Consider the following 21,609-nt stretch of genomic DNA (forward strand, 5'->3'; position numbering starts at 1 on the left):
CATGTATTGATTAAAAGGGACATTTCACAATCCTTTTTTTTTAGATGAAAAATAAATCTTTGGTGTCCCCAGAGTACGTATGTGAATTTCTACTCAAAATACCAGATAGATAATTTATTATAGCATGTAAGAATTGCCACCTGGAAGGTGAAAAATAAAATCCCCTTTCTGACTTCACAGGGGGAGCCCAATTTCAATTACCTATTTTTTTCACATGTTTGCAGAGAATAGTTTACCAAAACTGATTTTCATAATATGTCCCCTTTTAAATGGTTGAAAGGTTGGTTGGATCATATGATGCACTTTTTTTTACCTTCTACTCTTCAATTGTTCATGGTTTTCAAGAATGTGGCCAAACTATACCTATCCATTTTTGCATCTGCCCAATTTTGCAAGTTTCTACATATTGACTGAAAAATTTGTGCAAAAATTAGCACTTCACGCATTGCAGTCACTTAAACAGAAAAAGAAAAGGAGAAAGGGATCAATAAAACAATTTTTTAATTTACAATAATTGTAAATTGCATAAATATATTACAAAGCTATAATAACTTAAAGAGTCAGTTTGAGCCATGGGGGTGATTTGAATCAGGTGAAAGTCTTTCTTAAGATGCCATCTGCTCCAAGTGTTGTTTCGCATCTGGGCTCTCTCTCTCTCTCTCTCTCTCTCTCTCTCTCTCTCTCTCTCTCTCTCTCGGGACAGCTGGGATGGATTAAATGTGGAATATCTAATGAGAAGTTCCCCTCGGATGGAAGCGCAGGATTTAGACTTGCAGCTATTCAAGTGGAAAATGTCATCAGAGAAACACACGGAGGGGTATGTATTTGTTTAAGCGACCTTGTCCAGAGCTGACTGATGCTTCGGCTTTTTCGGCGTGATGGGCTTAATTAGCACATAGCATACCGATTTAATAACAGGAGCAAAACAGATGGAGAAAGTCCATTCATACTGTTGATCCAGTGTTTACAGAGTCTGTGTGTACTTCTCTTCTGATTAAAGCTTTCGCCATGACATCATTTTTCTGTATTGAGAGACAAGCTTAAAGTTAGTAAAACTGAAAAAGTTAAATTGTTTGTAAAGCATTATTACATACATGACAGAAAGATGGTTTTGCATTCGAATATTACAGTAAATAACTGGTTTGAAGGATACCTTCCTGAGGTAATAATCTCAAACATGACATTCATTGTTGTTTTTTGTTAATTTAATTTTGACTAATTTCACAAATATTTATTTTACAAAAGAAGCAGTTACAAAAATGTGCTTGCTTTGCAACAATAAACAGACATCAAACAAGTCTTCAAGTGACGACTATAGAAATAAAACTCACACATTGCAGCTGGGAACAATCCTCTCTTCAGGGTGCTTAAAGAAAACCATTCTCTTCAGAAAAGATGGGAGCCGAAGCTTATGTCTCTGTTCTTTTGGAACTGGACTGAAACCAGACAGAAAAGGAGAAAATTTATGAGAATGTGAATGCACTCACTTCCACAGGACATAACTGCTGTCATAATTGAGTCACTGCTTCACGGAAACAAAATTTTATTATTAAGGATGACCTGCCAGATTTTTTACCAGAACTAAAATTTAGTTGACAATATAGATGGACAATTTTTACTGGACACCTGCCTACTTATAAACAGATCCGATGACAAGCAGGCGACAGGAGGTTGCTGATTCAAGAGGCTCACTGACAGATTAATTTCAGCATCCGGTAGACATGTTACATTTCAAACACCAGGCACTCAGAGTTACTCACCTTTTAGCCTTTGTTGAGGGAAGCACCTGTGTTTCACAGTTTTCCCCCTCTTCCTCCTTTTCCTGCTCTCTCTCATCCTCTGCCTCCTCTTCGTTGTCAAAAATGCGGTCCCACAGTCGGCTATCGACAAAAAGCGCCTCCTGCAAACTAAGCCCACGGTCCAAACAGGTCACCTGGCGACAAAGAGGACAGCGAATGGTGCGCAGACCACTGTAATAAAGTCCCATTGTCTCCAAACAGGATGTGCAGAATGTGTGGTTACAGTGCAGCATTCTGGGAGTGCGGTCTGTACGGGAATAACGTAGGTAACAGACCCCACATTCCTGATCTTCAAGCAGCACCATTGCTCAGAGATAAAAATCCACTGCAGATTGGGGGGGGGGGGGGTGGATGAATAAGAATCAGAATATGAACTTTTATTCCAAATGTTATTGTCCTTAAAAGAGGAATAACTGATGCTCCAAGACGGGTGTAGTTATTTTCTCCTGTTAAAAATAAGATATACATAAATAAAAATGATGTGGTATGTTGTAATATTACAGCACAGAAGATGAGATGAGATGTCATTTTTATACAGATCAACCGTACACATAGAAACATAACTTGCTTTTGAAAGCAACGGGTAAAGTTACAGTTAAAATCTTGGAGCAGGTGGCACAGCTGCCACCAGACCCACCCCCATCCGTTCTTTCATATGGCATTGTGCTTCCCTGCTGCAGACCACCTGTTTGTCCAGAATTTTTTATTTCATTTGACCACTGAGTATTGACCTCTGACCTCATTCTGACAGCTAATGCAGATAATACAATGCATGAATAAAGAAAGTCAACCTTTTGGCATGATCTCTTTTGGATAAGTTTTATGGTTTAACAACCAATAATAATATAATAACAATCATCTTCATCATCATCATAAAAATCTTCAATTTACAGGGTATTGCAATAAAACATTATCGCTCATTTTATAATATTAGATGTTTGTGGTGGTCAGGTAAGACATTATGTGATGGGTGTCCTTAGTAATATTGTAACTTGAGTTACGTCAAACAATTTGAACTATGTTCCTCACCCTGTTAAATAACAACTGAATGTTGGAATCATTTTATATCAATTACATGAAATACTATGCAAATACAACAGTTAGGGAATCTAAGGATGAATTAAAATCAGTTTTAAATAGAAAATACATGAAGAAAAATACTTACAGCAGAATGAATTGAGTAAAAATCCAGTTCTCTAAATAGACACTGTTGCACGTCTTTGTTGGAAGATTAACTCATCTGAATAAGAATTAGTTGGTGTATGAAGAACTAGTTCTGCTGCCAGTTTGAATAACCGCCGCATGTTTTATTGTGGCTGTGGAGTCATGGGGGAGGTGATTTCTGCCTGTCTCCTCCCCCTGTGGCACACAAAACAATATGATTGGGCTTACAGGAAACCACACATCCACTCACTAGTTATTAGGATTTTAGCTGTATCTTATCTTTATCTTATTTCCTTCATGCAGAAGTTCTTAAGAAATCAGCTCAGAGATACGACCATAATAAAATATTGACTTCTGCAGAAATCTGCAGTAATGTGGCACATGTCAATTGACTTGTTTATCTTATTTTACAGCAAATAGTATTCGGAAGAAACAGATGAAAAAAATTATCTAATGGTCTCAGTATAGGGGGCTAGCATCTGAATCATTTAAGTACACATTTAAAATCTAGAAAGAAGCTGGGTTCTTAAATGATAGGAAAAATTACTTTTTGTAGTTTTAGTATTTTTATAAGACACTAAAAATGTAACTGTGAAGAAAGCAAGTATTGATACTGTTACCAACAAGTTATATTTTTATGGAAGGAGATTGAAATGAAATGACTTGTTCATTAAACAATCCTCATCTTGTCTGTTCAATCCTGATTAGTACCTGTAAGAATACAGGACAATTATTTTCCTTTATAATACAAAACTTTGACTTTAAAGTTTTTTTAATGTTACGCTAATGTGTAAATATTAACTATTTGTCCACATTTTCCAAGATACAATTTGTTTTTATATATATATATAAAAAAAACATGGGCTCGTCCGGGATTTGAACCCGGGACCTCTCGCACCCAAAGCGAGAATCATACCCCTAGACCAACGAGCCGCTTACAAGTATCCAAACATTTATGGAACATGAAGCTTGTGGAAACATTGTGTTGCGATGAACAACTATAGTATATTATAATTATAAAATATACTCGTACGACATCTAATTGTGTGTATACTCATGCCGTTGAGTAGGTCTGGTTATGTATTTGATCTCTTCCGGTTCATCATTATTGTGTATCTGCATGTTATTTTGAATAACGATTCATCATTTAAACAACAAAATACAGGTATGCGAACCACCCCACTGCATTACATTGATAAATCTGTCATCAAAATAATGGGCTCGTCCGGGATTTGAACCCGGGACCTCTCGCACCCGAAGCGAGAATCATACCCCTAGACCAACGAGCCACGTGCAACTGCCTTAGCGACGTTACATACCATGAGGCTAAAGTGAAACTGTATTTTTCTTTAATAGTTTACTTTAAATTGATATGTTTGCTGATCTATTTTCTAATTATTAACTTCTAACTAATAGGATTACAAAGAACTAGTTAACGCTATTTATAAACAACATTTACGATCGTCTCATATGGCCGACGTCGTCAAATTCGTAGCAATTGTTAAACACGTTCAAGTCCACGCTCTCTAAAATAACAAAATTAATAGCAAAATTAACGATAATAGGGTTGGATTTATATATTACAGTAAGTACAAAGTCTTAACATCAGTTATAACTAGCTTACTAGTAGAACACGTGTTGTAAAAGCATGTATGTATTTTTTCTTTAACTAACCTATTCACCTTTGTATCCGAATGCATTAATCGTCCGACGAGCTAATTAATGGTTTGTAGCTATCTTAAAATCCGCACACAAATTGCAGTTGCAGATCCATCGTGTCGCCATAGACACATTTCATTCAATACCACAAATCACCCAGAGTCCTTCGCGATGTAGTTTTGATACAGTTCCAAGGCTACGTTACCTATAATGACATTAAGACTTTGGCTTTTCATATGTTTTAAATACAAAATATTGATACACTGTATTTAGTGTCTTGGTAATTATAATAACAAGACACCCTTTATTTTATAAGCTGAGGGTTTTCAACCAGGGGTCTTGCAAACACCTGTTAAACTTAAAACCATGGTTAAATCCCATAATTTTTAACACAGCTTCAATAAAAGGGGTGTTTAGGATACATGACTGTTTTCAAAATTACCCGTTTATATCGCCAACGTCAGCACTAATACATTTTTATAAATAAAAATTAGTATTTGTTAACTTTGATCCAACATGAACTACTGTACTGGCATAAACAAACATTAACAAAGATTATTTATTAATACAAACAATTTTGCTTGTTGTTACTTTGTGTTAGCTGCATGTTAACAAATACAACGCAAACAAGCTAGCAAAGCGGTCAGCGGTCTGCCTTCACCTGAACTCCATCCACAAAAACGTCACAATGTTTAGTTTTTGAAAAGAGTCAATACCGTAATTCAATATTCCTCACATTATTTCACCAGTCACCACTGTAATAGTCCATTTTAAGGAATCTGGGTTTCGCGCGTCACCTTGTGTCGAGACGCGGGAATTCATTGGCGCAAGCCACCGTGGGTGAGTGATCATCTGCTTTATATACATTCTTTACTGTGATCATGGGTAATGTCCAGTGTCCACTCTGATTTTGGACGCAACGCAACTACAAATTGCTGTACCCTCAAATAGTAGTTATCTGCTGCGAAGTCATGCGTCCAATCAAAGGCTGCAGTTTATACCATGTGACTCATTGCGGAAGAGCAGGCAGATTTGGTGGTCCTCTCTTGTGATGTTCTTAGTTGCTGAGCACTTCAACTGTTGACTTACAACCCCGGCTGAACAGCATGAACTCAAGTGTTACGTCAGTTGTAAGTTTAAACTATATTTCGAGGGGAAAACTTTAGCAAAAACGTATATTAAAATTACAACGGTTGTGAAGAACAGTTACTTTCTCAGTCATTAAGAAGACAAAGAAAAACTATTACTCCCGCTAACAGCAAGGCTAATATTAGCCAAGTAACTTAAGTGATTTATTACTAGTAACATATCAGCAAAATGAGGTGTGTTTCAAAAATACAGAGGTGTCAGCTTTCATCATAATTTTATCACATTGCTACTGGCTCGCCATTATGTGTTCAAACTAATTATTTGTTTTTATATATTTGTGAGTAAGCTTTGGTACAACAACTATTGACAGTGCTCAATCTATGCTCAAGAAAGATCGCCGTTTCTTCTTATGCATGTAGTGCAGATTTTGAATTTAAGGATGCACTTAGAGGATCACTGAGAAAGAATGGAGGAATTTTTAGGGACTCTCCGTGATCATGATGTGAGGTAAGATAATGATTTTAATAAATAGGGTCGGGACATGGGGCAAACTAAGTTTAGGTTGTCAAAGACAAACTATTGTGTACAAGTTCTCATCTTTATTTATTTTGCTTTTATCCTTACACTTCCCTACTGCTGTTGATTCCCCTAGCTCTGTTCTGTCATCATGTGAGCCAGAGTTACAAGAGTTAATGCGGCAGATTGACATCATGGTGGGGCACAAGCGCCTTGAATGGGAGGCTGAGGTGCGAGCCATGGAGCAGCGCTTGCAGAATACACAGGAGGAGCTCCAGTCAGCCCAGACACTGCTCGACAAGAGGAACTCAGAGGTTGTTCAAACAGTACTGGATGTTTATTCCCTTTTAATATGGTCTTGGCATATGCATTACATTGAACAAAACACCTCTATAAAAGTTACAAGAGGAGTATACGTAATACTATACCAGCATCAGAAATTAAAATCTGCTAAAGCATGTTCCAGAATGCAGTAAGGATGCATTCATCACACTATCTAAGACCACATCTTTTCATGGAAATAAAACTTAACATTGGTGAGATGTCTCTGAAAGTGTAATGGCTTAGCATCACCCACTCTGCCCTGATGCTCTACCTTCACTTCTGGTAGATGCTTGAAGTTAGAGGTTTAATGGTGACCCTGTTGGAGCTCCAGGATGGTGGTTTCCGAATGTTAAAGTTGGTAGTGGAAAAGGGATTACAGCAGGTGAAGCTGCATTGAGGCATGAGTCTTCCTGCATGATTAGTCTACTGACTGTCAAACTGTGTGATCTGTTAGCTATGTTTCTTGGATAAGTGTAGTTCTTAAAGCTACAGTTTGGTGTATTGTATTGGTTGTCTTTAACTTGTCCTGTTAATATTTCTTATTCACTGAGTTACTTGAAGGCAGTACTTAGTTATAATTTGTATTTTTGCATTTCCAAAGGTTTTTCTGTTGGATGTAACAGAAATATAGTTGAAAAACTAAATAGTGAGTGTTTTCAGTGAAAAAAGACTTTACTAATGTTGTTGTTTGTTACCCATAATGTTTCTAATGCATGCTTTAGTTTACTGAATAGGGAAGATTTTAAATTGGTGTGAATGGCATAAGTTAGGGCTGCACAATTAATTGAAAAACTAAATGGGATTACCATTACAGTTGAAACAATTACATAATAGCCAAAACCTCAATTACAGTTGTCCATTTGTGCTCATTTCTGTGCGTTACGCCAGTATGTTTGGGTACCAAAAACAGTGATGAATCAGAGATAAGTTAATGTGTGATTTTTTTTACTACAGCATAACTCCTATAATTATTTGTGATTTACATTATATTATTTAGTTTGGGATTTTTAGATTTTACATTACAGCTACTTCACAGAAAGTTATAAAACATTTCAAAACTTCAATGTAAAATCTAGTAATTAGCAATAATATTCGCAATTACAATATTAAGGTGAATAATCAAGTCAACAATTATTATTTTTGTCTTAATTGTGCAGCCCTAGCATAAATGACATGAAGTACAATCAAAAGAACATGTAAAAGAGATCAGTTTCCACTAGATGTTTCACCTGTGGTTCACACTGGCTCTGGCTTTGTTTTTTCAGATCCGGGCACTGGGAAAACAGCTAGATGAGATCCAAGCTGGAAAACAAGAGTTGGTTGTAAAATATGAAGAACAGCTTCAGCATGTAAAAGATGAGGTAAGATCAGCTGTTATGTGGCATTGTGACTTATTATTTTTAAATACCTAACACACATTTTGACCTGTTCAGTCTCTGTGATACAAAACTTTCTTCTTTATCAATGCAATTAACAACTAATTACTCTCTGCAGTTGTCCAAATTGAAGCGTAGTTATGAGAAACTACAGCGTAAGCATCTAAAGGAGGCGAGAGAAGGAGCCGTGAGCAGAGAAGGAGACAGGAGTGAGCTCTCCCGCCTCAACAGCAAGCTGGAGGTATATAGACCTGTGCTCCGCTAACAGAGGTGTAAAAAGTACTCAAAAATGTTACTCAAGTGAAAGTACAAGTACTGAGTGTAAATTTTACTCAATTAAAAGTAAAAGTATCTGTCCAGAATCATACTTGAGTAAAAGTAAAAAGTACCACATTAAAATTGTACTTGAGTATTAAAAAAGTAAAAGTAACAAGGAAAAATTTAAACTAGAGATTCTTGTTTAAGCTTTTAATCTCTAAAAACATAAAGTGAATGCACCACATACAGGGTTTTATCCTGCTTTACAACTGTTTGTATTTAATTGTATTTCATTATCAAACTATAAAACAACCTAATTTCAGTATGCAACATGCTACTCAAAGTTTTGAAACCTCGAATTTAACTAAAGCAAAAGCTGATTTTTAAAATTGAGTATCAAGCATCTCACAGACAGCCAGTGCAGAAAGAGTTGTATTAGTTCTTGTTCACACTGTCAGTCCAAATCTGATTTTGGTGCATATTCGATTGGAACCCAATCACATTTAGTACGTGTGAACGGCTAAAAACCACATGAAATCAGTTTTTTTCTTTTCTGTTTCAAGCTATATCCAGAGGTGGTTTGAAATACTTTTTTTTCCAGAAATACATTTAAGTCTGACTACTCTGATGGTATTTTTGTAGCTTTTCGGTTACGTCATGCTGTTGCGTCACATAAAATGTAAACACGATTGTTGTGCCAGTGTGACGTCATTGACATAGAAACAATGCAGATAATCCAGAAAATGGCAAAACCCTACAGGACACACAGATCGGTTATAAACAGTTGTGATACACAATGTGGACAGTGAGTCTGTCCAGTCTGACATGCAACAAAATCAGATTTGGACGGACAGCGTGAACAAGTTCTTAGTCTTGATAGAGAGGCTGCAAATAGCAGGGAACGTGAGCAGAGACTTCCTGGTGTCTGAAACTCAGGCCACATATCCATCCAACTCTTTGCTGACTTAATGTGTTGTCGGTTTCAAAGAAGATCTTCATCCGACGAGCCCGCTCGCGAGTCTCTAGCCCTTTCTCGGGCTGAGATATGGTCAACCCTTTCCGGATTTTTCCTTGGCCTTAGCTCAGGCACCTTAAGTCCAGGGCGTTCGCCCTTCGGGTCCCTTATCCTACCCAAGAGGGCCTTTCCAACAAGCCACCCACGAGTCTCTAGCCATTTCCCCGGCCGAGATACGGTTGTCCTTTCCCCGATTTTTTCCACGGCTGTAGCTTGGGCACCTTAAGTCCCCTCGGGTATAAGCGACCCAAAGGCATCCAAGCTACGGTCGTGGGAAAATCAGAGGAATGACCGCTGTATCTCAGCCGGGGAAAGGGTAAGAGCGTCAGGGTTGGCTCGTTGGAAAGGCCCTCTCAGGTAGGATAAGGGACGCCAAGGGCGAATGCCTAGGACTTAAAGCGACCGAGACACGGACATTTGAAATTCAGGAGACCGTCGGCCACAGAAAGGGTTAGAGAGTCGGGGGTTGGCTCGTTGAAAAGGCCCTCTCGGGTAGGATAAGGGACCCGAAGGGCGAATACCCCGGACTTAAGGTGCCTGAACTACGACCATATGAATTTCAGGGAGTGGCACGCTGTATCTCGGCCAAGGAAAATAAATAACATTTAAATTAAACTGGCCATCAGCACAATTCAATTGGTTTGGTAAGAGTAGGGGAAAATAGAATAAAGTGATCTCTAAAAAATAAGTACTTTTTGACTGTAAATAAAATTGTCAGGAGTAAAAAGTACTTTTTTTTCTTAAAAAATGTAATTAAGTAAAAGTACTGATTTTAAATTGTACTCAAGTAAAGTAAAAATCCCCAAAAATAATACTTAAGTACAGTAATCAAGTAAAATTACTCAAGTACTTTACACCTCTGTCCGCTAAAGCTGTGGTAAAACATTGCGTTAGCAGTGCTAGAGGTCATGGGGTCAGGGAACACACATACCTTCTTGTGATGCACTGTAAGTCACTTTGGATAAAAGTGTCTGCAAAATGGGTACATTTAAATGTCTACACTCAGCTTGTATGGGCATTATCACAATCACTTGGGCTCATGGGTTCAATTTCCAGGGAACACACCTACTGATAAAATGTGAATGCACTCTAGCCACTTTGGATAAAAAGCGATTACCAAATGCATAAATGTAAAATTCACCTTAGCTATTTATGCTGTGTAATCGCTCTAAAAAGCAGGAAAATGTTCTTGATGGTACTGATGGCATTATACGAACATGCACAGTCCTAAGCCCTTTATGACTATGCAAAACTGTCATTAAAGGCTGTCTCCAAAAATATATGTCACTTGCTAAACATCTAATATAATAAAAATGTTTAATTTCATTTTATATGTGCTATTTTGACAGTACACGGGTTTTGGGATGTATTTCATGTGATGTAAAGTTATGAGAAACATTTGTGTAATACCAGCAAGTGTAGGTTGATTTCCATTACTTGTAATTTTCATAGCCTATGTGTGTCTTTAACACAGGAATTTCATCAGCGCTCAGCAGAGTGGGAACAGCATAGACTACAGTATCAAAGACAAGTGGCGGTACTGGAAGATCAGAGGAAAAGCTTGGCTGAACAGTATGCCCTAATCCAGGTTGGTATTATTTTTAGCTGTAGTGCAGTGGGCCAATATGCAGAAGGCTGCTGGTTAAATATCTATAAGAGAGAGCTATGGAGGTTAATTCAAGATTGGTTGATTGATTCTTTAGGAAGAATAAATAGTTTATTTTTGTTTATTTTAACACATTTTCTTATGTTATCATGTTAATTTAGTGTGATAACCAAAACAAACTGATTAAAATGATCACAGACTTAATGTACAGCTCAGTGAGAACAAATAACTGTTCATAGACTGTTTCAGCAGTAACAACATAAACAAACAGCTTTTGTGGACTTAATGCAACTTTTAGTAGATTCCACATAGAATCAATAAACAACAAAGTCCTTAAAGTTGTTTATTTCTGATAACAAGAGAAATAAATGACAAATAAATTACATTCGTTCATATGTCATATCTAATACGTTTCAACTATTCAATTGAGCTAACGTTACTGTGTAAAATTAATGTACAATGTAAACGACAGGTCCTTGAATTCTTGCCTGCCTGCCAAACCTCTCAGCACAGTTGTGATCCATCCTCATTTTCTTCCCTTGTCTTTAGTAAATCCTCCAAAGAAATGACAAGGTATTTGTTTCAGAGATCAGTTTAGCCACTAGCCAGACGATACATAGATACAGACCGGAAGTGACCACGACAACTCGTGTGCATCTGATGAAACCGTCTATATTTTGCTGTAGTTCAAGGAATCTAGCTGCAAGGGTAAGGGTTTGAGTTGTTTGGCAAAAGCCACATTAGTGCACAGTCTAAATGATAAATACATAAACGCGTGAAAGTGACAATCCCTATATCTATCAATGATGAACTGTAAAATTACAGTGAATGTTACATTTATTCACCTTGTAGTACACTATCGCCCGGGATGGGGGGCCCGGGGACTGGAATTGAGAACCTCTGTGCTAAGGCATGTTTATAAAAGATGATTAAACATCTTAATATAATTAATGTCTGGTCCTGGCTTTAGCTACGCCTTGTTTGTGAAACCAGGCCATTATAGCCTGGCCCCTTTTGGCATATGCACATTTCTTATAAAGCCTGAGGAGGATAAACACACCCAGTTGCGCCCTCTAGGACTTTTAGACATAATGTTTAGAGTGGTAGACCAATAAACAAGATTTGACAATCTTAAATGTTAATGCTTTGATGTGGGCTGTAGGTCAAGATAACACATAAAATGAACATATCATGCAATTAATGCTTTTTTGGATCAACAATCTTTTGGAGTTTTAATCAGCAAATATTTATATATGTGATTAATTGTTGTGGGAAATCCCAGGCAACACACATACTGAAAAGAAACTATTGATTGAATCCGTTTGTAAGTCGACTAAGTGCATAAATGTAATTGTACAATTCATTTACTATTTAATTAACAGCCCTGGTTTATTTTTGTCGCTGTTCTCAGTCTCAGGGTGTGGGTCGTACCAAGGAGCAGGGTGAACTGCAGCGGTTGCGCTCTCAGCTACAGAAGGCCCAGGACCAACTCCATACGCAGGAACTGGAACTGGAGAGGCTTCGGCTGCTCCAGTATGAGCTGGGAGACTCCATCAGGGAACAGAAGGTCAGCTGCCATGCTGCAGCTTATGTACCAGGACAGGTAGAGCCAGATCTATGAGATGAGTAGTGGTAGAGATGGGCTGTGTGGTTATTTTATAGTATTACGAGGATGAGAAAGCATTGCTAGAATTGTGGTGTTTTATAAGCAAAGTAAAACCTATGTTGATGGTGATGAAACAGTGGTTATGTTGTTTTTATAGGTCTTTAATGAAGAGCGGGAGGAGCTAAAGGCCACACTGGATGCTCAGGATCAGTTTGTACGTAGCTCAGGAGCTCAACAGCAGCAGCTGCGACGGGAGGTGAACCGACTCCACCAAGCTGTGCAAGCAAAAGAGCAAGTCATCAGGTAGATTATCATCAGCCTTTCATTTAGTGTTTAGCATGCACTGATAATCTTATCATTGGATTGATCATTATTCGATTCATATTAGCATTTAAGTTAAGCTCCATTTGAATTGTTTTACACACCACTTTAATGACCTTGGTTTCAGGTCTCTGGAGGAATGTTTAGCATTACATAGCTCATCTCCAAACTTGGCCTCTCTAAGACATGATCTGGAGAAAGCCACAACCAAGTTAAAGAGTTCACAGGCCAGTGAGAGTCACTTGAAAGCTGAAGTCATCAGACTAAGAGACAAGTGAGACATTTCTTAATGACCAAGTTCAGTTTCTGATGTTCTTAGAAATGGCAGCAGCTAAAGTCATTCTGAATAGAAACATGATTCCTGATTCCCATGTCATTTGATCAGATTGGAGAACGTGTCAAAACATAAAGCAGAGATGAGCAGAAGAGAACAGGAGTGGAAACAGACGGAGAAAGAACTCAGTCATTGTAACGCTGAAATCAAACGTGTATGCAGAGTCACCTATTACATTCAAGATTATGTCTTGTGTTTTTTGTGATGACATGTTTTTTTTCTGTCTGCATAGCTCCGTGAAGAGCTTGATAGGGCCGAACAGACTCGTTGTGGAGAGTTGGAGGGGATGAGAAAGGAGGTTTCTCAGTTAACCAGTGAGCTTCATCAGCGTGACATCACCATTGCCACGCTCTCTGGCTCCGCCTCCAGTATAGAGCGACAACTGCGGGCAGAAGTTGATCGAGCAGAGCGCAGGACGTCTGAGCTCAAGGTTCGCTAGTAGTCACACTCACCTTTGAATAAACATCAACAGGAATTTCACATGACATATAGCCTGTTGGTAGCTAAATAGTTTATGAAACCGACAGTGCTCTTGTGTTTTGAAGGTGACACAGGTCCAGCTTGAAACTCTAAAGCTTGAGAATCAGCATCTAAATGATCTTCTTGAGAGAATCGAGTCAAGATCACCCAAGGTTTTCCACTCTTTGATATTTGTGTTTTTATATATGCTTTTTAGTCTCAGCTGTTTTTTGCTCAGTTTCCTTTGTTTCTCCTTCAGAGGGGTAATGGAAGCCTAGCAGGTCTCAGAGATAGTTACGTATCATCCCTAAACAGTTTGGAGGAGGAAAACAGGCAGCTCAGACAGGAAGTGACTGAGCTACAGGCTCGTATGGAGGTCAGCAACCAGACGTGGCAGGATAAGTACGAGAGAGTGCTACTACAAAACCAGAACAAGAGCCATTCTCACAACAATCACGACAGGTACTTCCATAACAGATCATGTTTACATATAGTATGGTCCAAAACTAAAGAAATTAAGAGCTCAGATGCCAAACCCTCTAAGTAAGCGCTGCATCTAAGTGCAAAATGTTCATTTGCAAGAAAACTATTTCTGAATGACTTCTGAGCCGGGATTAAGCGGATTTTAAACTTAAGCATTTGATGAACGTATGTGCCAAATTGTAATTAATTAAAATAATTTGTTTTTTTAAAGTCTAATTATCATCTTAACTACGATGCTCTCAGACTTTTGAACAGCATTGTACCTATACAACAAAACGCATCTTTTGATATGTTTGTATGTCAAAGTGAAGGTGCACTTTATTTATCCACAAGGGGAAATTCATATGGTCATTCATTATGCACCCTTATCACAACATATTCTTCAAAAATAAAACACTACAGTCTATAAAAAAAGAAAAAGAAATACAATACTACAAAAAAGAAAATTACAATCCAACATTTAAGGTAAAACTATGATAGCTTGCAATGTGCTTGATCATTAAACAATCTGATATGTATTTGAGTATGTAGTCCCGTTATGTTCTGTAATAGATCAGATGAAGATGCACAGCACAGACACCAGGAGGAGCTGCAGGCCATGGAGATTCGTATGCAGGAAAGAGCCTCGCAGTATGAGGAACAAATACAGACTCTCCTTAAACAGCTGGAGAACCTTTCACGATCCTCCGTTCATCACCCAGATGGCCAATCACAGGAGAGCGAGAGAGCAGTTTCCCCTAACCACTCTGCATCTTCTGGTTCATCTTCATCGTCAGCCCGTAAAGCCCAAAGGATGACAGCTCTGGTCCGTGCGGCAGTTAATGGAGAAGAAACTCAGGCTTTCGGCTTGGTGGACAACCACTTGCCTATGGTCAGTTTTTTTAAGAGAGAAAGATTATACATAAGGAATTGAAAACATACGGTTGTTTGCTATGTTTCAGGCATTAACAACATTTTTAATTTACATTGGCAATCAGTATGTCATACCACCCCCTCTTTGTCAACTATTATGCAACATAATATATATTTAAATACTTTTTACTATATTTATAAAATGCTGTTGAAGAAGTAACATCTCTGCAACAAGATGCATCACACGGCCAATGTATCCATTTACTTGCACAACTCACTGCAGCAAAGATCATTTTTTTGGTTTGCATTTATGTGCCTTCTGATACAACATGATTTTGATCCTCATTCTCATTTTGATGGCTTAATCTAAAGGATATTTAACATGTATCTTTGTGTGTCTGAGAAAAGCATTAGATGAATAATGAGGCATAATTGTTTAAATAAATCCCTGAAAGTTTTTAATAAATGGAGCTGCTTATATTCACTCGCCAAGACTTCATTAGCCCAAGATTTAAACCCTGATTCAAAATTCCAACCCTAAAATAAACAGCTAAAATTTGAAATTTAAAATATTAATATTTTAAACAAAAATATTTAAAACTCAAATATTTCACACTCTTCCTATTTTAACATTTAAATGGTGGAGGCAGACCTGCACACATAAGGTTGCTAACCTCTGCTGTAGATAATTATAATAGTATATACTTAAATGGTATACTATAATCCTTTAACATTTTGTTGTTTTTGACATAAAGAGCCCCCTATTATGTTGTTAAAAAGAACACTAATTTGTGTATTTGATGTAATGCAATGTGTTTGCGCGGTTTATGGTTTTAAAAACATCATTTTTCACATACCATACATTATTGTTGCTCCTCTATGCGCTGCCTTTCTAAACGCATTGATTTTCTATACAGCTCACCGAAAAGTGCAGTGTGCTCCGATTGGCCAAATACTTATAGGGTCTGGCGGAAATGTGACGCTCCTTACCGTATTCAGAAGATCAACTCCCAATGCAATACTGACCGGAGTTAATATTGTCTTTACTACCTTATCAGTACAAGCCCAAATCTGTTCCAGAAAATGCAGATGATTAAGCAGATGATCGTATACTTTGGGATTTGTAACTTTGCATATAGTTAACATATACAACACCAAAAGAAATGTAAAATCATGAATCCGAAAATAGGTGCTCTTTAATTGTTGATTCCTGCCTCTTGTTGTAGGACTCTGGATCTCCAACCGGTTCACTGGCCACATGGTTTCTAGAAGAGGAGACGATGCGGTCTCAAGAGCTTCTTCAGAAGCTGGATGCCCACATTCAGAACATGCAACAGGAAAACGCCAGCACTGTCTGCAAGTACCTAGGCAAGGACAGTAATCCTCCAACAATGGTCACCAAGTCTGATGCTTGACAGCTTGGAGAAATCTAGAGGTGATATTTTGTGTATGTCCAGCCTTTGAGAAAGGGAATGTACTTTGGCAGCTAGCCAAAATTTCATGGTCATCGCTGTATGATTGGAAATAACCCTAAGTGTAATTCAATAGGGCGTTAATAAAATAATGTTGGTGCAATAAATGACACCAAAGCAGTGCCAAACAACATATGTACGCATTTATTAAGCAAATGAAGGAATGAGCATACTTCTCATACACACTTTGGGCACATGCATGAACACTGACTGATTGTTTATATATGCATCTCTTTGAGCACTTTGGACATTATACTTGTGCTGTTTTTGTAGTGCCGTTTGATTGCTCTCTCTTGCATTCTTTACTTCTACAGTCAATATTTATCTACCCAATTTGTATAAAAGATCACTTGGTAAAGCTACCGACATGGTTGCGAAGAACTTGTGTTTTAAGGGTTTAATTAAAAGAGCCTGTTTTGATAGCCATGTTTGTTATGGGAGTGGATTTGTTTGTATGAATGCTTTTATTTGTTCGTCACTTTGTGCTTTGGGGGATAAGCCTGCTTGGAACACACGATGGATCAGAAACGTCCTCTGGGGAGGTGTCATTTAACAGCGTTGCACAGCAGGGATGTAAAGTTTGACGTCAAGCACACACACTTCACTCAGGTCTCCACCTATGTGTTGTGGCCTATCACAGACCTCCGTAATCATTTGGTAAAGTTTCACCCAAAGAATGCACACGCTGTGCCAGGACCTAGGGTTTACAATACAAAGTCACAGCCGAGCTCAAACGGCTGCAGACTCTCACACAGGTTCATCATGAGAAAGCTCATGGAATGTTAATGTCATCCATGTGGGACCCTGAACTTGAATATGGCCAAGGGCTCCTATTGTAAAACAGAGAGGAAAGACTTGTATATTACTAATGAGGTGATTCTAAGTAGGGGACATGGGCTTTCTCACTATGAGAAATTGGGAAAATAAGGAATATCCTAAATCTAATTTGTTTTGGAATGTGTCTGTTTTTCCTTTTTTCCTTCCTCAGATTAGCAAGTGCTGGAAGTATGTTTTGCCAGGCTCCGGTCCAGCGGTTTTGCGATCGGAATTCCGTAACCCTGGTTACCAGGGCTGCAAAGCTCAACAAACAGCACTGAGGAATTTGGCAATGTGGCTGTTTGCTTTTTTGCTTGCAGAAGAAAAGCATTTTTTCATTTCCAAGGATACTTGTAGACTTGGGGCCCTGGTCAAACTTAGGGGTGGACCAGAGGATTAATGAACACTTGACTGGCTTAAATATTTGAACTCTGACAAAGAATGTACCTGGTAACTTTCAACACACTGTTGGGCTATATTTCATTTTAATATACTTCTGAAAAGCTTTTCCATTTCGCGTTAAAGTCATCAGACTAGGATTTTACGTAACTGTAGCTTATAAATCAATCTGTCAAATCTACTATACGTCCTTTCAATTTAAGACCTGTTGCCCTTGAAACCCAACAGAGGGCGCCAGTATGATTCCAAGCCAGTATGAATTTTATGAGCAAAGTGTTTTCATTGGAAATTCAAGTTTGTGTTCAGATGCATAGTCCAGTTGCTTTACAAGTCAACAAACACACCAAATATTTCAGATATTTGCTCTAAATATTTCTTAATGTATTCTAACAAATTTTTTAAATTTTTTACATTTTGTTGTGATGGCCAAAAACATAATTAGTCTAATTATAATTATCTAATTACAGATTTTACTCATTCATATTTTTAAGCAATTAAAGGCACAACAGGCCTGTTAAACACTCCTTTCTAAAAAATGTTGCAACCTTAATCTCTCTGTGCATCCAAAGCATGCACATTTCTATAGGACAATATAGATGTGCATTAAACATGTAGCCAAGACCAAACCAAAACTACAGAACCAGTATAGACCAAAATCAAGTATCCAATTCTGGAAAAATCTAAAGTTGGCCATTAAGTCGATGGCTTATTGTAGATTACTGTTGCATAACTACACTTAAAGTCCCCCAATCTAAAAAATGCACTTTTAAATGTGTTTCTAGCTGAAAATGGCTGCCAGTGTGTGTGCAGAAACATCCTGTAATTATACAAATCCATCTATTCTTCTTTGTGTAATCTCCTTTAAACCGCAACAGTCATACAAAACAGGCTGTTGTGGTCTCATAGCAATGTGATGTCACATTGATTACGCCCCAACCATAACCGCTCACAGACTCCGCCTTATGAGCGTGTAATTCAACCTTCTGCCAAAGACGCATCTTTTGATGTACTCCAAAGCAAATGTGTAAGCTCTCGACCCCCTACTTTGCATACAGGGAAGGTAACAGAAGCTTTCTTTGCATTTAAAGAAACACACACACAAAAAAGTGTTTTTCATTGCAGCCACAAATGGCCATGTTTAACATTGTATAATGAAAGATGGTGTATTTTAAGCTGAAATTTTACAGACACATTCTACGGATACCAGACTATTTTTATATTGTTGAAAACACATAGGTTGGCGGCCCTTTAGGTAAAGGAAAAGTTCACCCCAAAATGAAAATGATCCATACTACACTCACCCTCAAGTTGTATGACAACCTTTTTTCACCCAAACACAGTCAAGAGTTGTATTAAATAATATCCTGGCCCCTTTCAGCTTTATAATGGCATTGGTTAGTGCCCCATTGTTAAGCTCCAAAAAGCACATCCTTTAAAAACTAGTAAATGAGGTTATTATTACGTCTTTTGAGGTGAAGCAATGGGTTTTTGTAACATTGCTCATGAACATTTGAACTGACATCAACAATATAAGTGTTTCCTTACAAATAACTGGCTATGAATGCTTTTTGGAGCTTTAACAATCTATCCAATGACACTATCCAATGGCATTATAATGCTGAAAAGAAAACATTTACTATAACTCTGACTGTATTTGGCTGAAAGAATAAAGTCTTATACACTTAATGGCTTGAGGGTGAGTAAAATAAGGGCAAAGTTTTAATTTTAAGATGAACTATTCCTTTTAAGGTCAAATTTTTTTGCCCCCGCATAAATTCAAACAAGTCATTGTTAGACCAAGATCACAAGATCAAAGCTCCCACTCCGGTGGCAACAATTCAGTACAGTATTGTTAGTGGAGCAAGCTTTTTTGTGTAACAGCATAGTATAACAACTAACTTTAATCATAACTTTATAAAAAGAATGAAGCATGTGTGATTAAATGTTGCTTATTTGAGTGTTACAGAGAACCATTGGACTTGTCCATCATGAGACAAAGTGAATGTTGCAACCAATTGCAATTTCCAATAAACTGTAATCTTAAAAACCTGTGGCCACAGAGGTAGGCTGGTAATGTTTTTACAAACACGACCTGGCCCTCTGCAAGAAAATGTTCCACTACATAACTCCCAAAAGCTTTAAACATGTGCAAATGTGAAATGAAGCCGTAGGCAGAGGTGAAGTCATAGCTGTCCTTAAAAGTGCACACATTGCACTACAGTGAATCTTTGGCCATGGGAAATGGAAGAACTGCAGGCAAAACATATCCCGTATAGAGTTACATCATTTACCTTAAATCATCTCTATGCTATTATATCCCTTTTTCATGTGTATTGAGTCCAAAGTTTAGTCAATTTAATAATATTGTTAAAACATTTCATTCTTTGATAAATTTTTGATGTATTTTCCACATCCTTGTTAAGTGGATGTGGAAAACTGGCATTGAAATTCTCTCTTTCTCTCTCTCGCGCGCTCTCTCACTCTCTCTCTCTCTCTCTCTTCTTAGATAGCTTGCATTCCTTTTCAAGATAAGAAGAGCAAGACACTTTCCCACGATTGACCGTACAGTGTTTACGCCTTTATCTCACATTCCAAAGCCTGGCGAAACCTCTGGGGGTGCAGCGTGCATCTCTTCCAACCCACAGTTTGTGTGCATGATTGTGCATGGACAACGTTGTTCATCTATGTCATGAGAGCTGTTGGACACAGCATAAAGCCTTGGCTTGCTAAGATATCAGACTGCTCCAGACACCCTCAGGATTCTCAGAATGTCCCACAGAGAGATATGAAGTGGGTCTTATCAACTTGATTTAGTGCGTAGGGAACAATGCCAAGGATCGTCTGAACAAATCCTCCAATCAGCCTGTGCCATGGTCAATTCATTCTTGATTCATCTCCTTTGACCTGAATATTACACATTTCCCCTTATCAGTTCGTCCATGGGGAAGTTGTTCAGTACTAACTGTGGCTCGCTCTTATCTGAGTTCAGCATTTAACACAGATAGTGAGCACATTCTGCTGTATGTTTTGCAAAGCAATCAATAGACAAAGAAGTCAACCAATTTTAGCCATGTTCAAAATGTCCATTTAAAGTTTATTTTAAGATTCCAATGGGGAAAAAAATCCTTCTTCCTGTTTTGGCCACTGGCAGAATTGGTGCCACCCTGAGATGCCACCTCACCCTGATAGGCGTTTGAAGTGTGCCGGCACTTTCTCATCCAGCAGCCAGATGGAAACAATCGCGACATTGTGCGATTGGTCAGATATCTGATCTAAGTTCAGTGGAAACAGGCAGCGGCTTGTATATCTACGTTGCAGTATGTGTGAGGTAGGCGCCTGTACATAATGTGAAAATGGCAGTGAGATTGGTGTGTGGGACCTTGGAAAACTTAAATAAAGCCACCACAAGGCCAGCAAGTTCATCCCCTTAACAACTCACATTGCATTTAAAATGGTCTTTTTTCATTTACTGAGGTTATGTTCCCTTTGAAACATTATAGGCGGTGAGTTCAAGTTACGAAGAATGTACAAAGTAATAAATTCTAAAGTGGTAAATAAATTCTGGAGAGCAAGACAACAGCTTTGCCACTTATTTTGTTTGTTTTCCTTTAAAAATAAAAGCGGAATGTATTTATTTAAAAATAAACATATCTAAATTTGGCACAAAAGGTAAAAATCGTAACTTGTGTATAATATTGAAATGTTTTAAATCGCTAAATGTGCTTCTGTTTAGCTCAGAGCATTGTTTTAGCAGTGCTTGAGGTAGTGAGTTTGAACCCATGCCAGAAACAGACAGATAAAAATATGTGCCTTGTAACACACTGTAAGTTGCTTTGGATAAAAGCCAAATGCGTAAACATAAATGTAATTATAATTTGTTAGTGTCGTTTCTACTCAATAATAATTTTAATCCAATAAATGTTAATATTGTTTATTCCACGTTGCTAATGTTGCCTGATTCTGAATTTTTCATAAATCAATCTGAATGTTTTGCACATACTTGCACATAAACCTTGTGAATGATTGCAGGTAAAGAAGTATGACAATTAAAACCTGCAGTA

The 21,609-nt window shown here is 37.9% G+C and overlaps 2 protein-coding genes and 2 non-coding genes across 11 annotated transcripts; 1 reads left to right on the forward strand and 3 right to left on the reverse strand.

The window, feature by feature from the left end:
- Positions 1-543: 543 nt before the first annotated feature.
- LOC135746236 (uncharacterized) lies at positions 544-3,266 on the reverse strand. Its single transcript, XM_065264849.2, has 4 exons — positions 2,965-3,266; positions 1,761-2,245; positions 1,332-1,436; positions 544-1,022 (listed from the first exon to the last, which is right to left on the reverse strand). The coding sequence occupies exons 2-4, from the start codon at positions 2,102-2,104 to the stop codon at positions 995-997; spliced, it is 477 nt and encodes a 158-aa protein (XP_065120921.2). The 5' UTR covers positions 2,105-2,245; positions 2,965-3,266; the 3' UTR covers positions 544-994.
- A 558-nt stretch (positions 3,267-3,824) lies between these two features.
- trnap-ugg (transfer RNA proline (anticodon UGG)) lies at positions 3,825-3,896 on the reverse strand. The gene has a single exon. It is a non-coding gene; the product is annotated as a tRNA-Pro (tRNA).
- Positions 3,897-4,180: 284 nt separating this feature from the next.
- trnap-cgg (transfer RNA proline (anticodon CGG)) lies at positions 4,181-4,252 on the reverse strand. The gene has a single exon. It is a non-coding gene; the product is annotated as a tRNA-Pro (tRNA).
- A 1,380-nt stretch (positions 4,253-5,632) lies between these two features.
- cep63 (centrosomal protein 63) lies at positions 5,633-21,392 on the forward strand. 8 transcript variants are annotated; one of them, XM_065240842.2, is made up of 16 exons: positions 5,633-5,752; positions 6,131-6,218; positions 6,364-6,541; positions 6,838-6,933; positions 7,817-7,912; positions 8,046-8,168; positions 10,675-10,788; positions 12,218-12,409; positions 12,570-12,715; positions 12,861-13,007; positions 13,119-13,221; positions 13,300-13,497; positions 13,613-13,699; positions 13,786-13,988; positions 14,562-14,880; positions 16,088-16,755. In XM_065240842.2, the coding sequence occupies exons 2-16, from the start codon at positions 6,178-6,180 to the stop codon at positions 16,274-16,276; spliced, it is 2,232 nt and encodes a 743-aa protein (XP_065096914.1). In that variant the 5' UTR covers positions 5,633-5,752; positions 6,131-6,177; the 3' UTR covers positions 16,277-16,755. The 8 variants fall into 8 exon arrangements, with proteins under 8 accessions (XP_065096914.1, XP_065096907.1, XP_065096925.1 ...); XM_065240835.2 differs by adding an exon at positions 20,055-21,392 and having other exon boundaries at positions 5,638-6,218; positions 16,088-16,296; XM_065240853.2 differs by adding an exon at positions 17,322-20,001 and having other exon boundaries at positions 5,638-6,218; positions 16,088-16,296.
- Positions 21,393-21,609: the final 217 nt, after the last annotated feature.

Source organism: Paramisgurnus dabryanus, chromosome 7, assembly GCF_030506205.2.
Source record: "Paramisgurnus dabryanus chromosome 7, PD_genome_1.1, whole genome shotgun sequence".
Lineage (NCBI taxonomy): Eukaryota > Metazoa > Chordata > Actinopteri > Cypriniformes > Cobitidae > Paramisgurnus > Paramisgurnus dabryanus.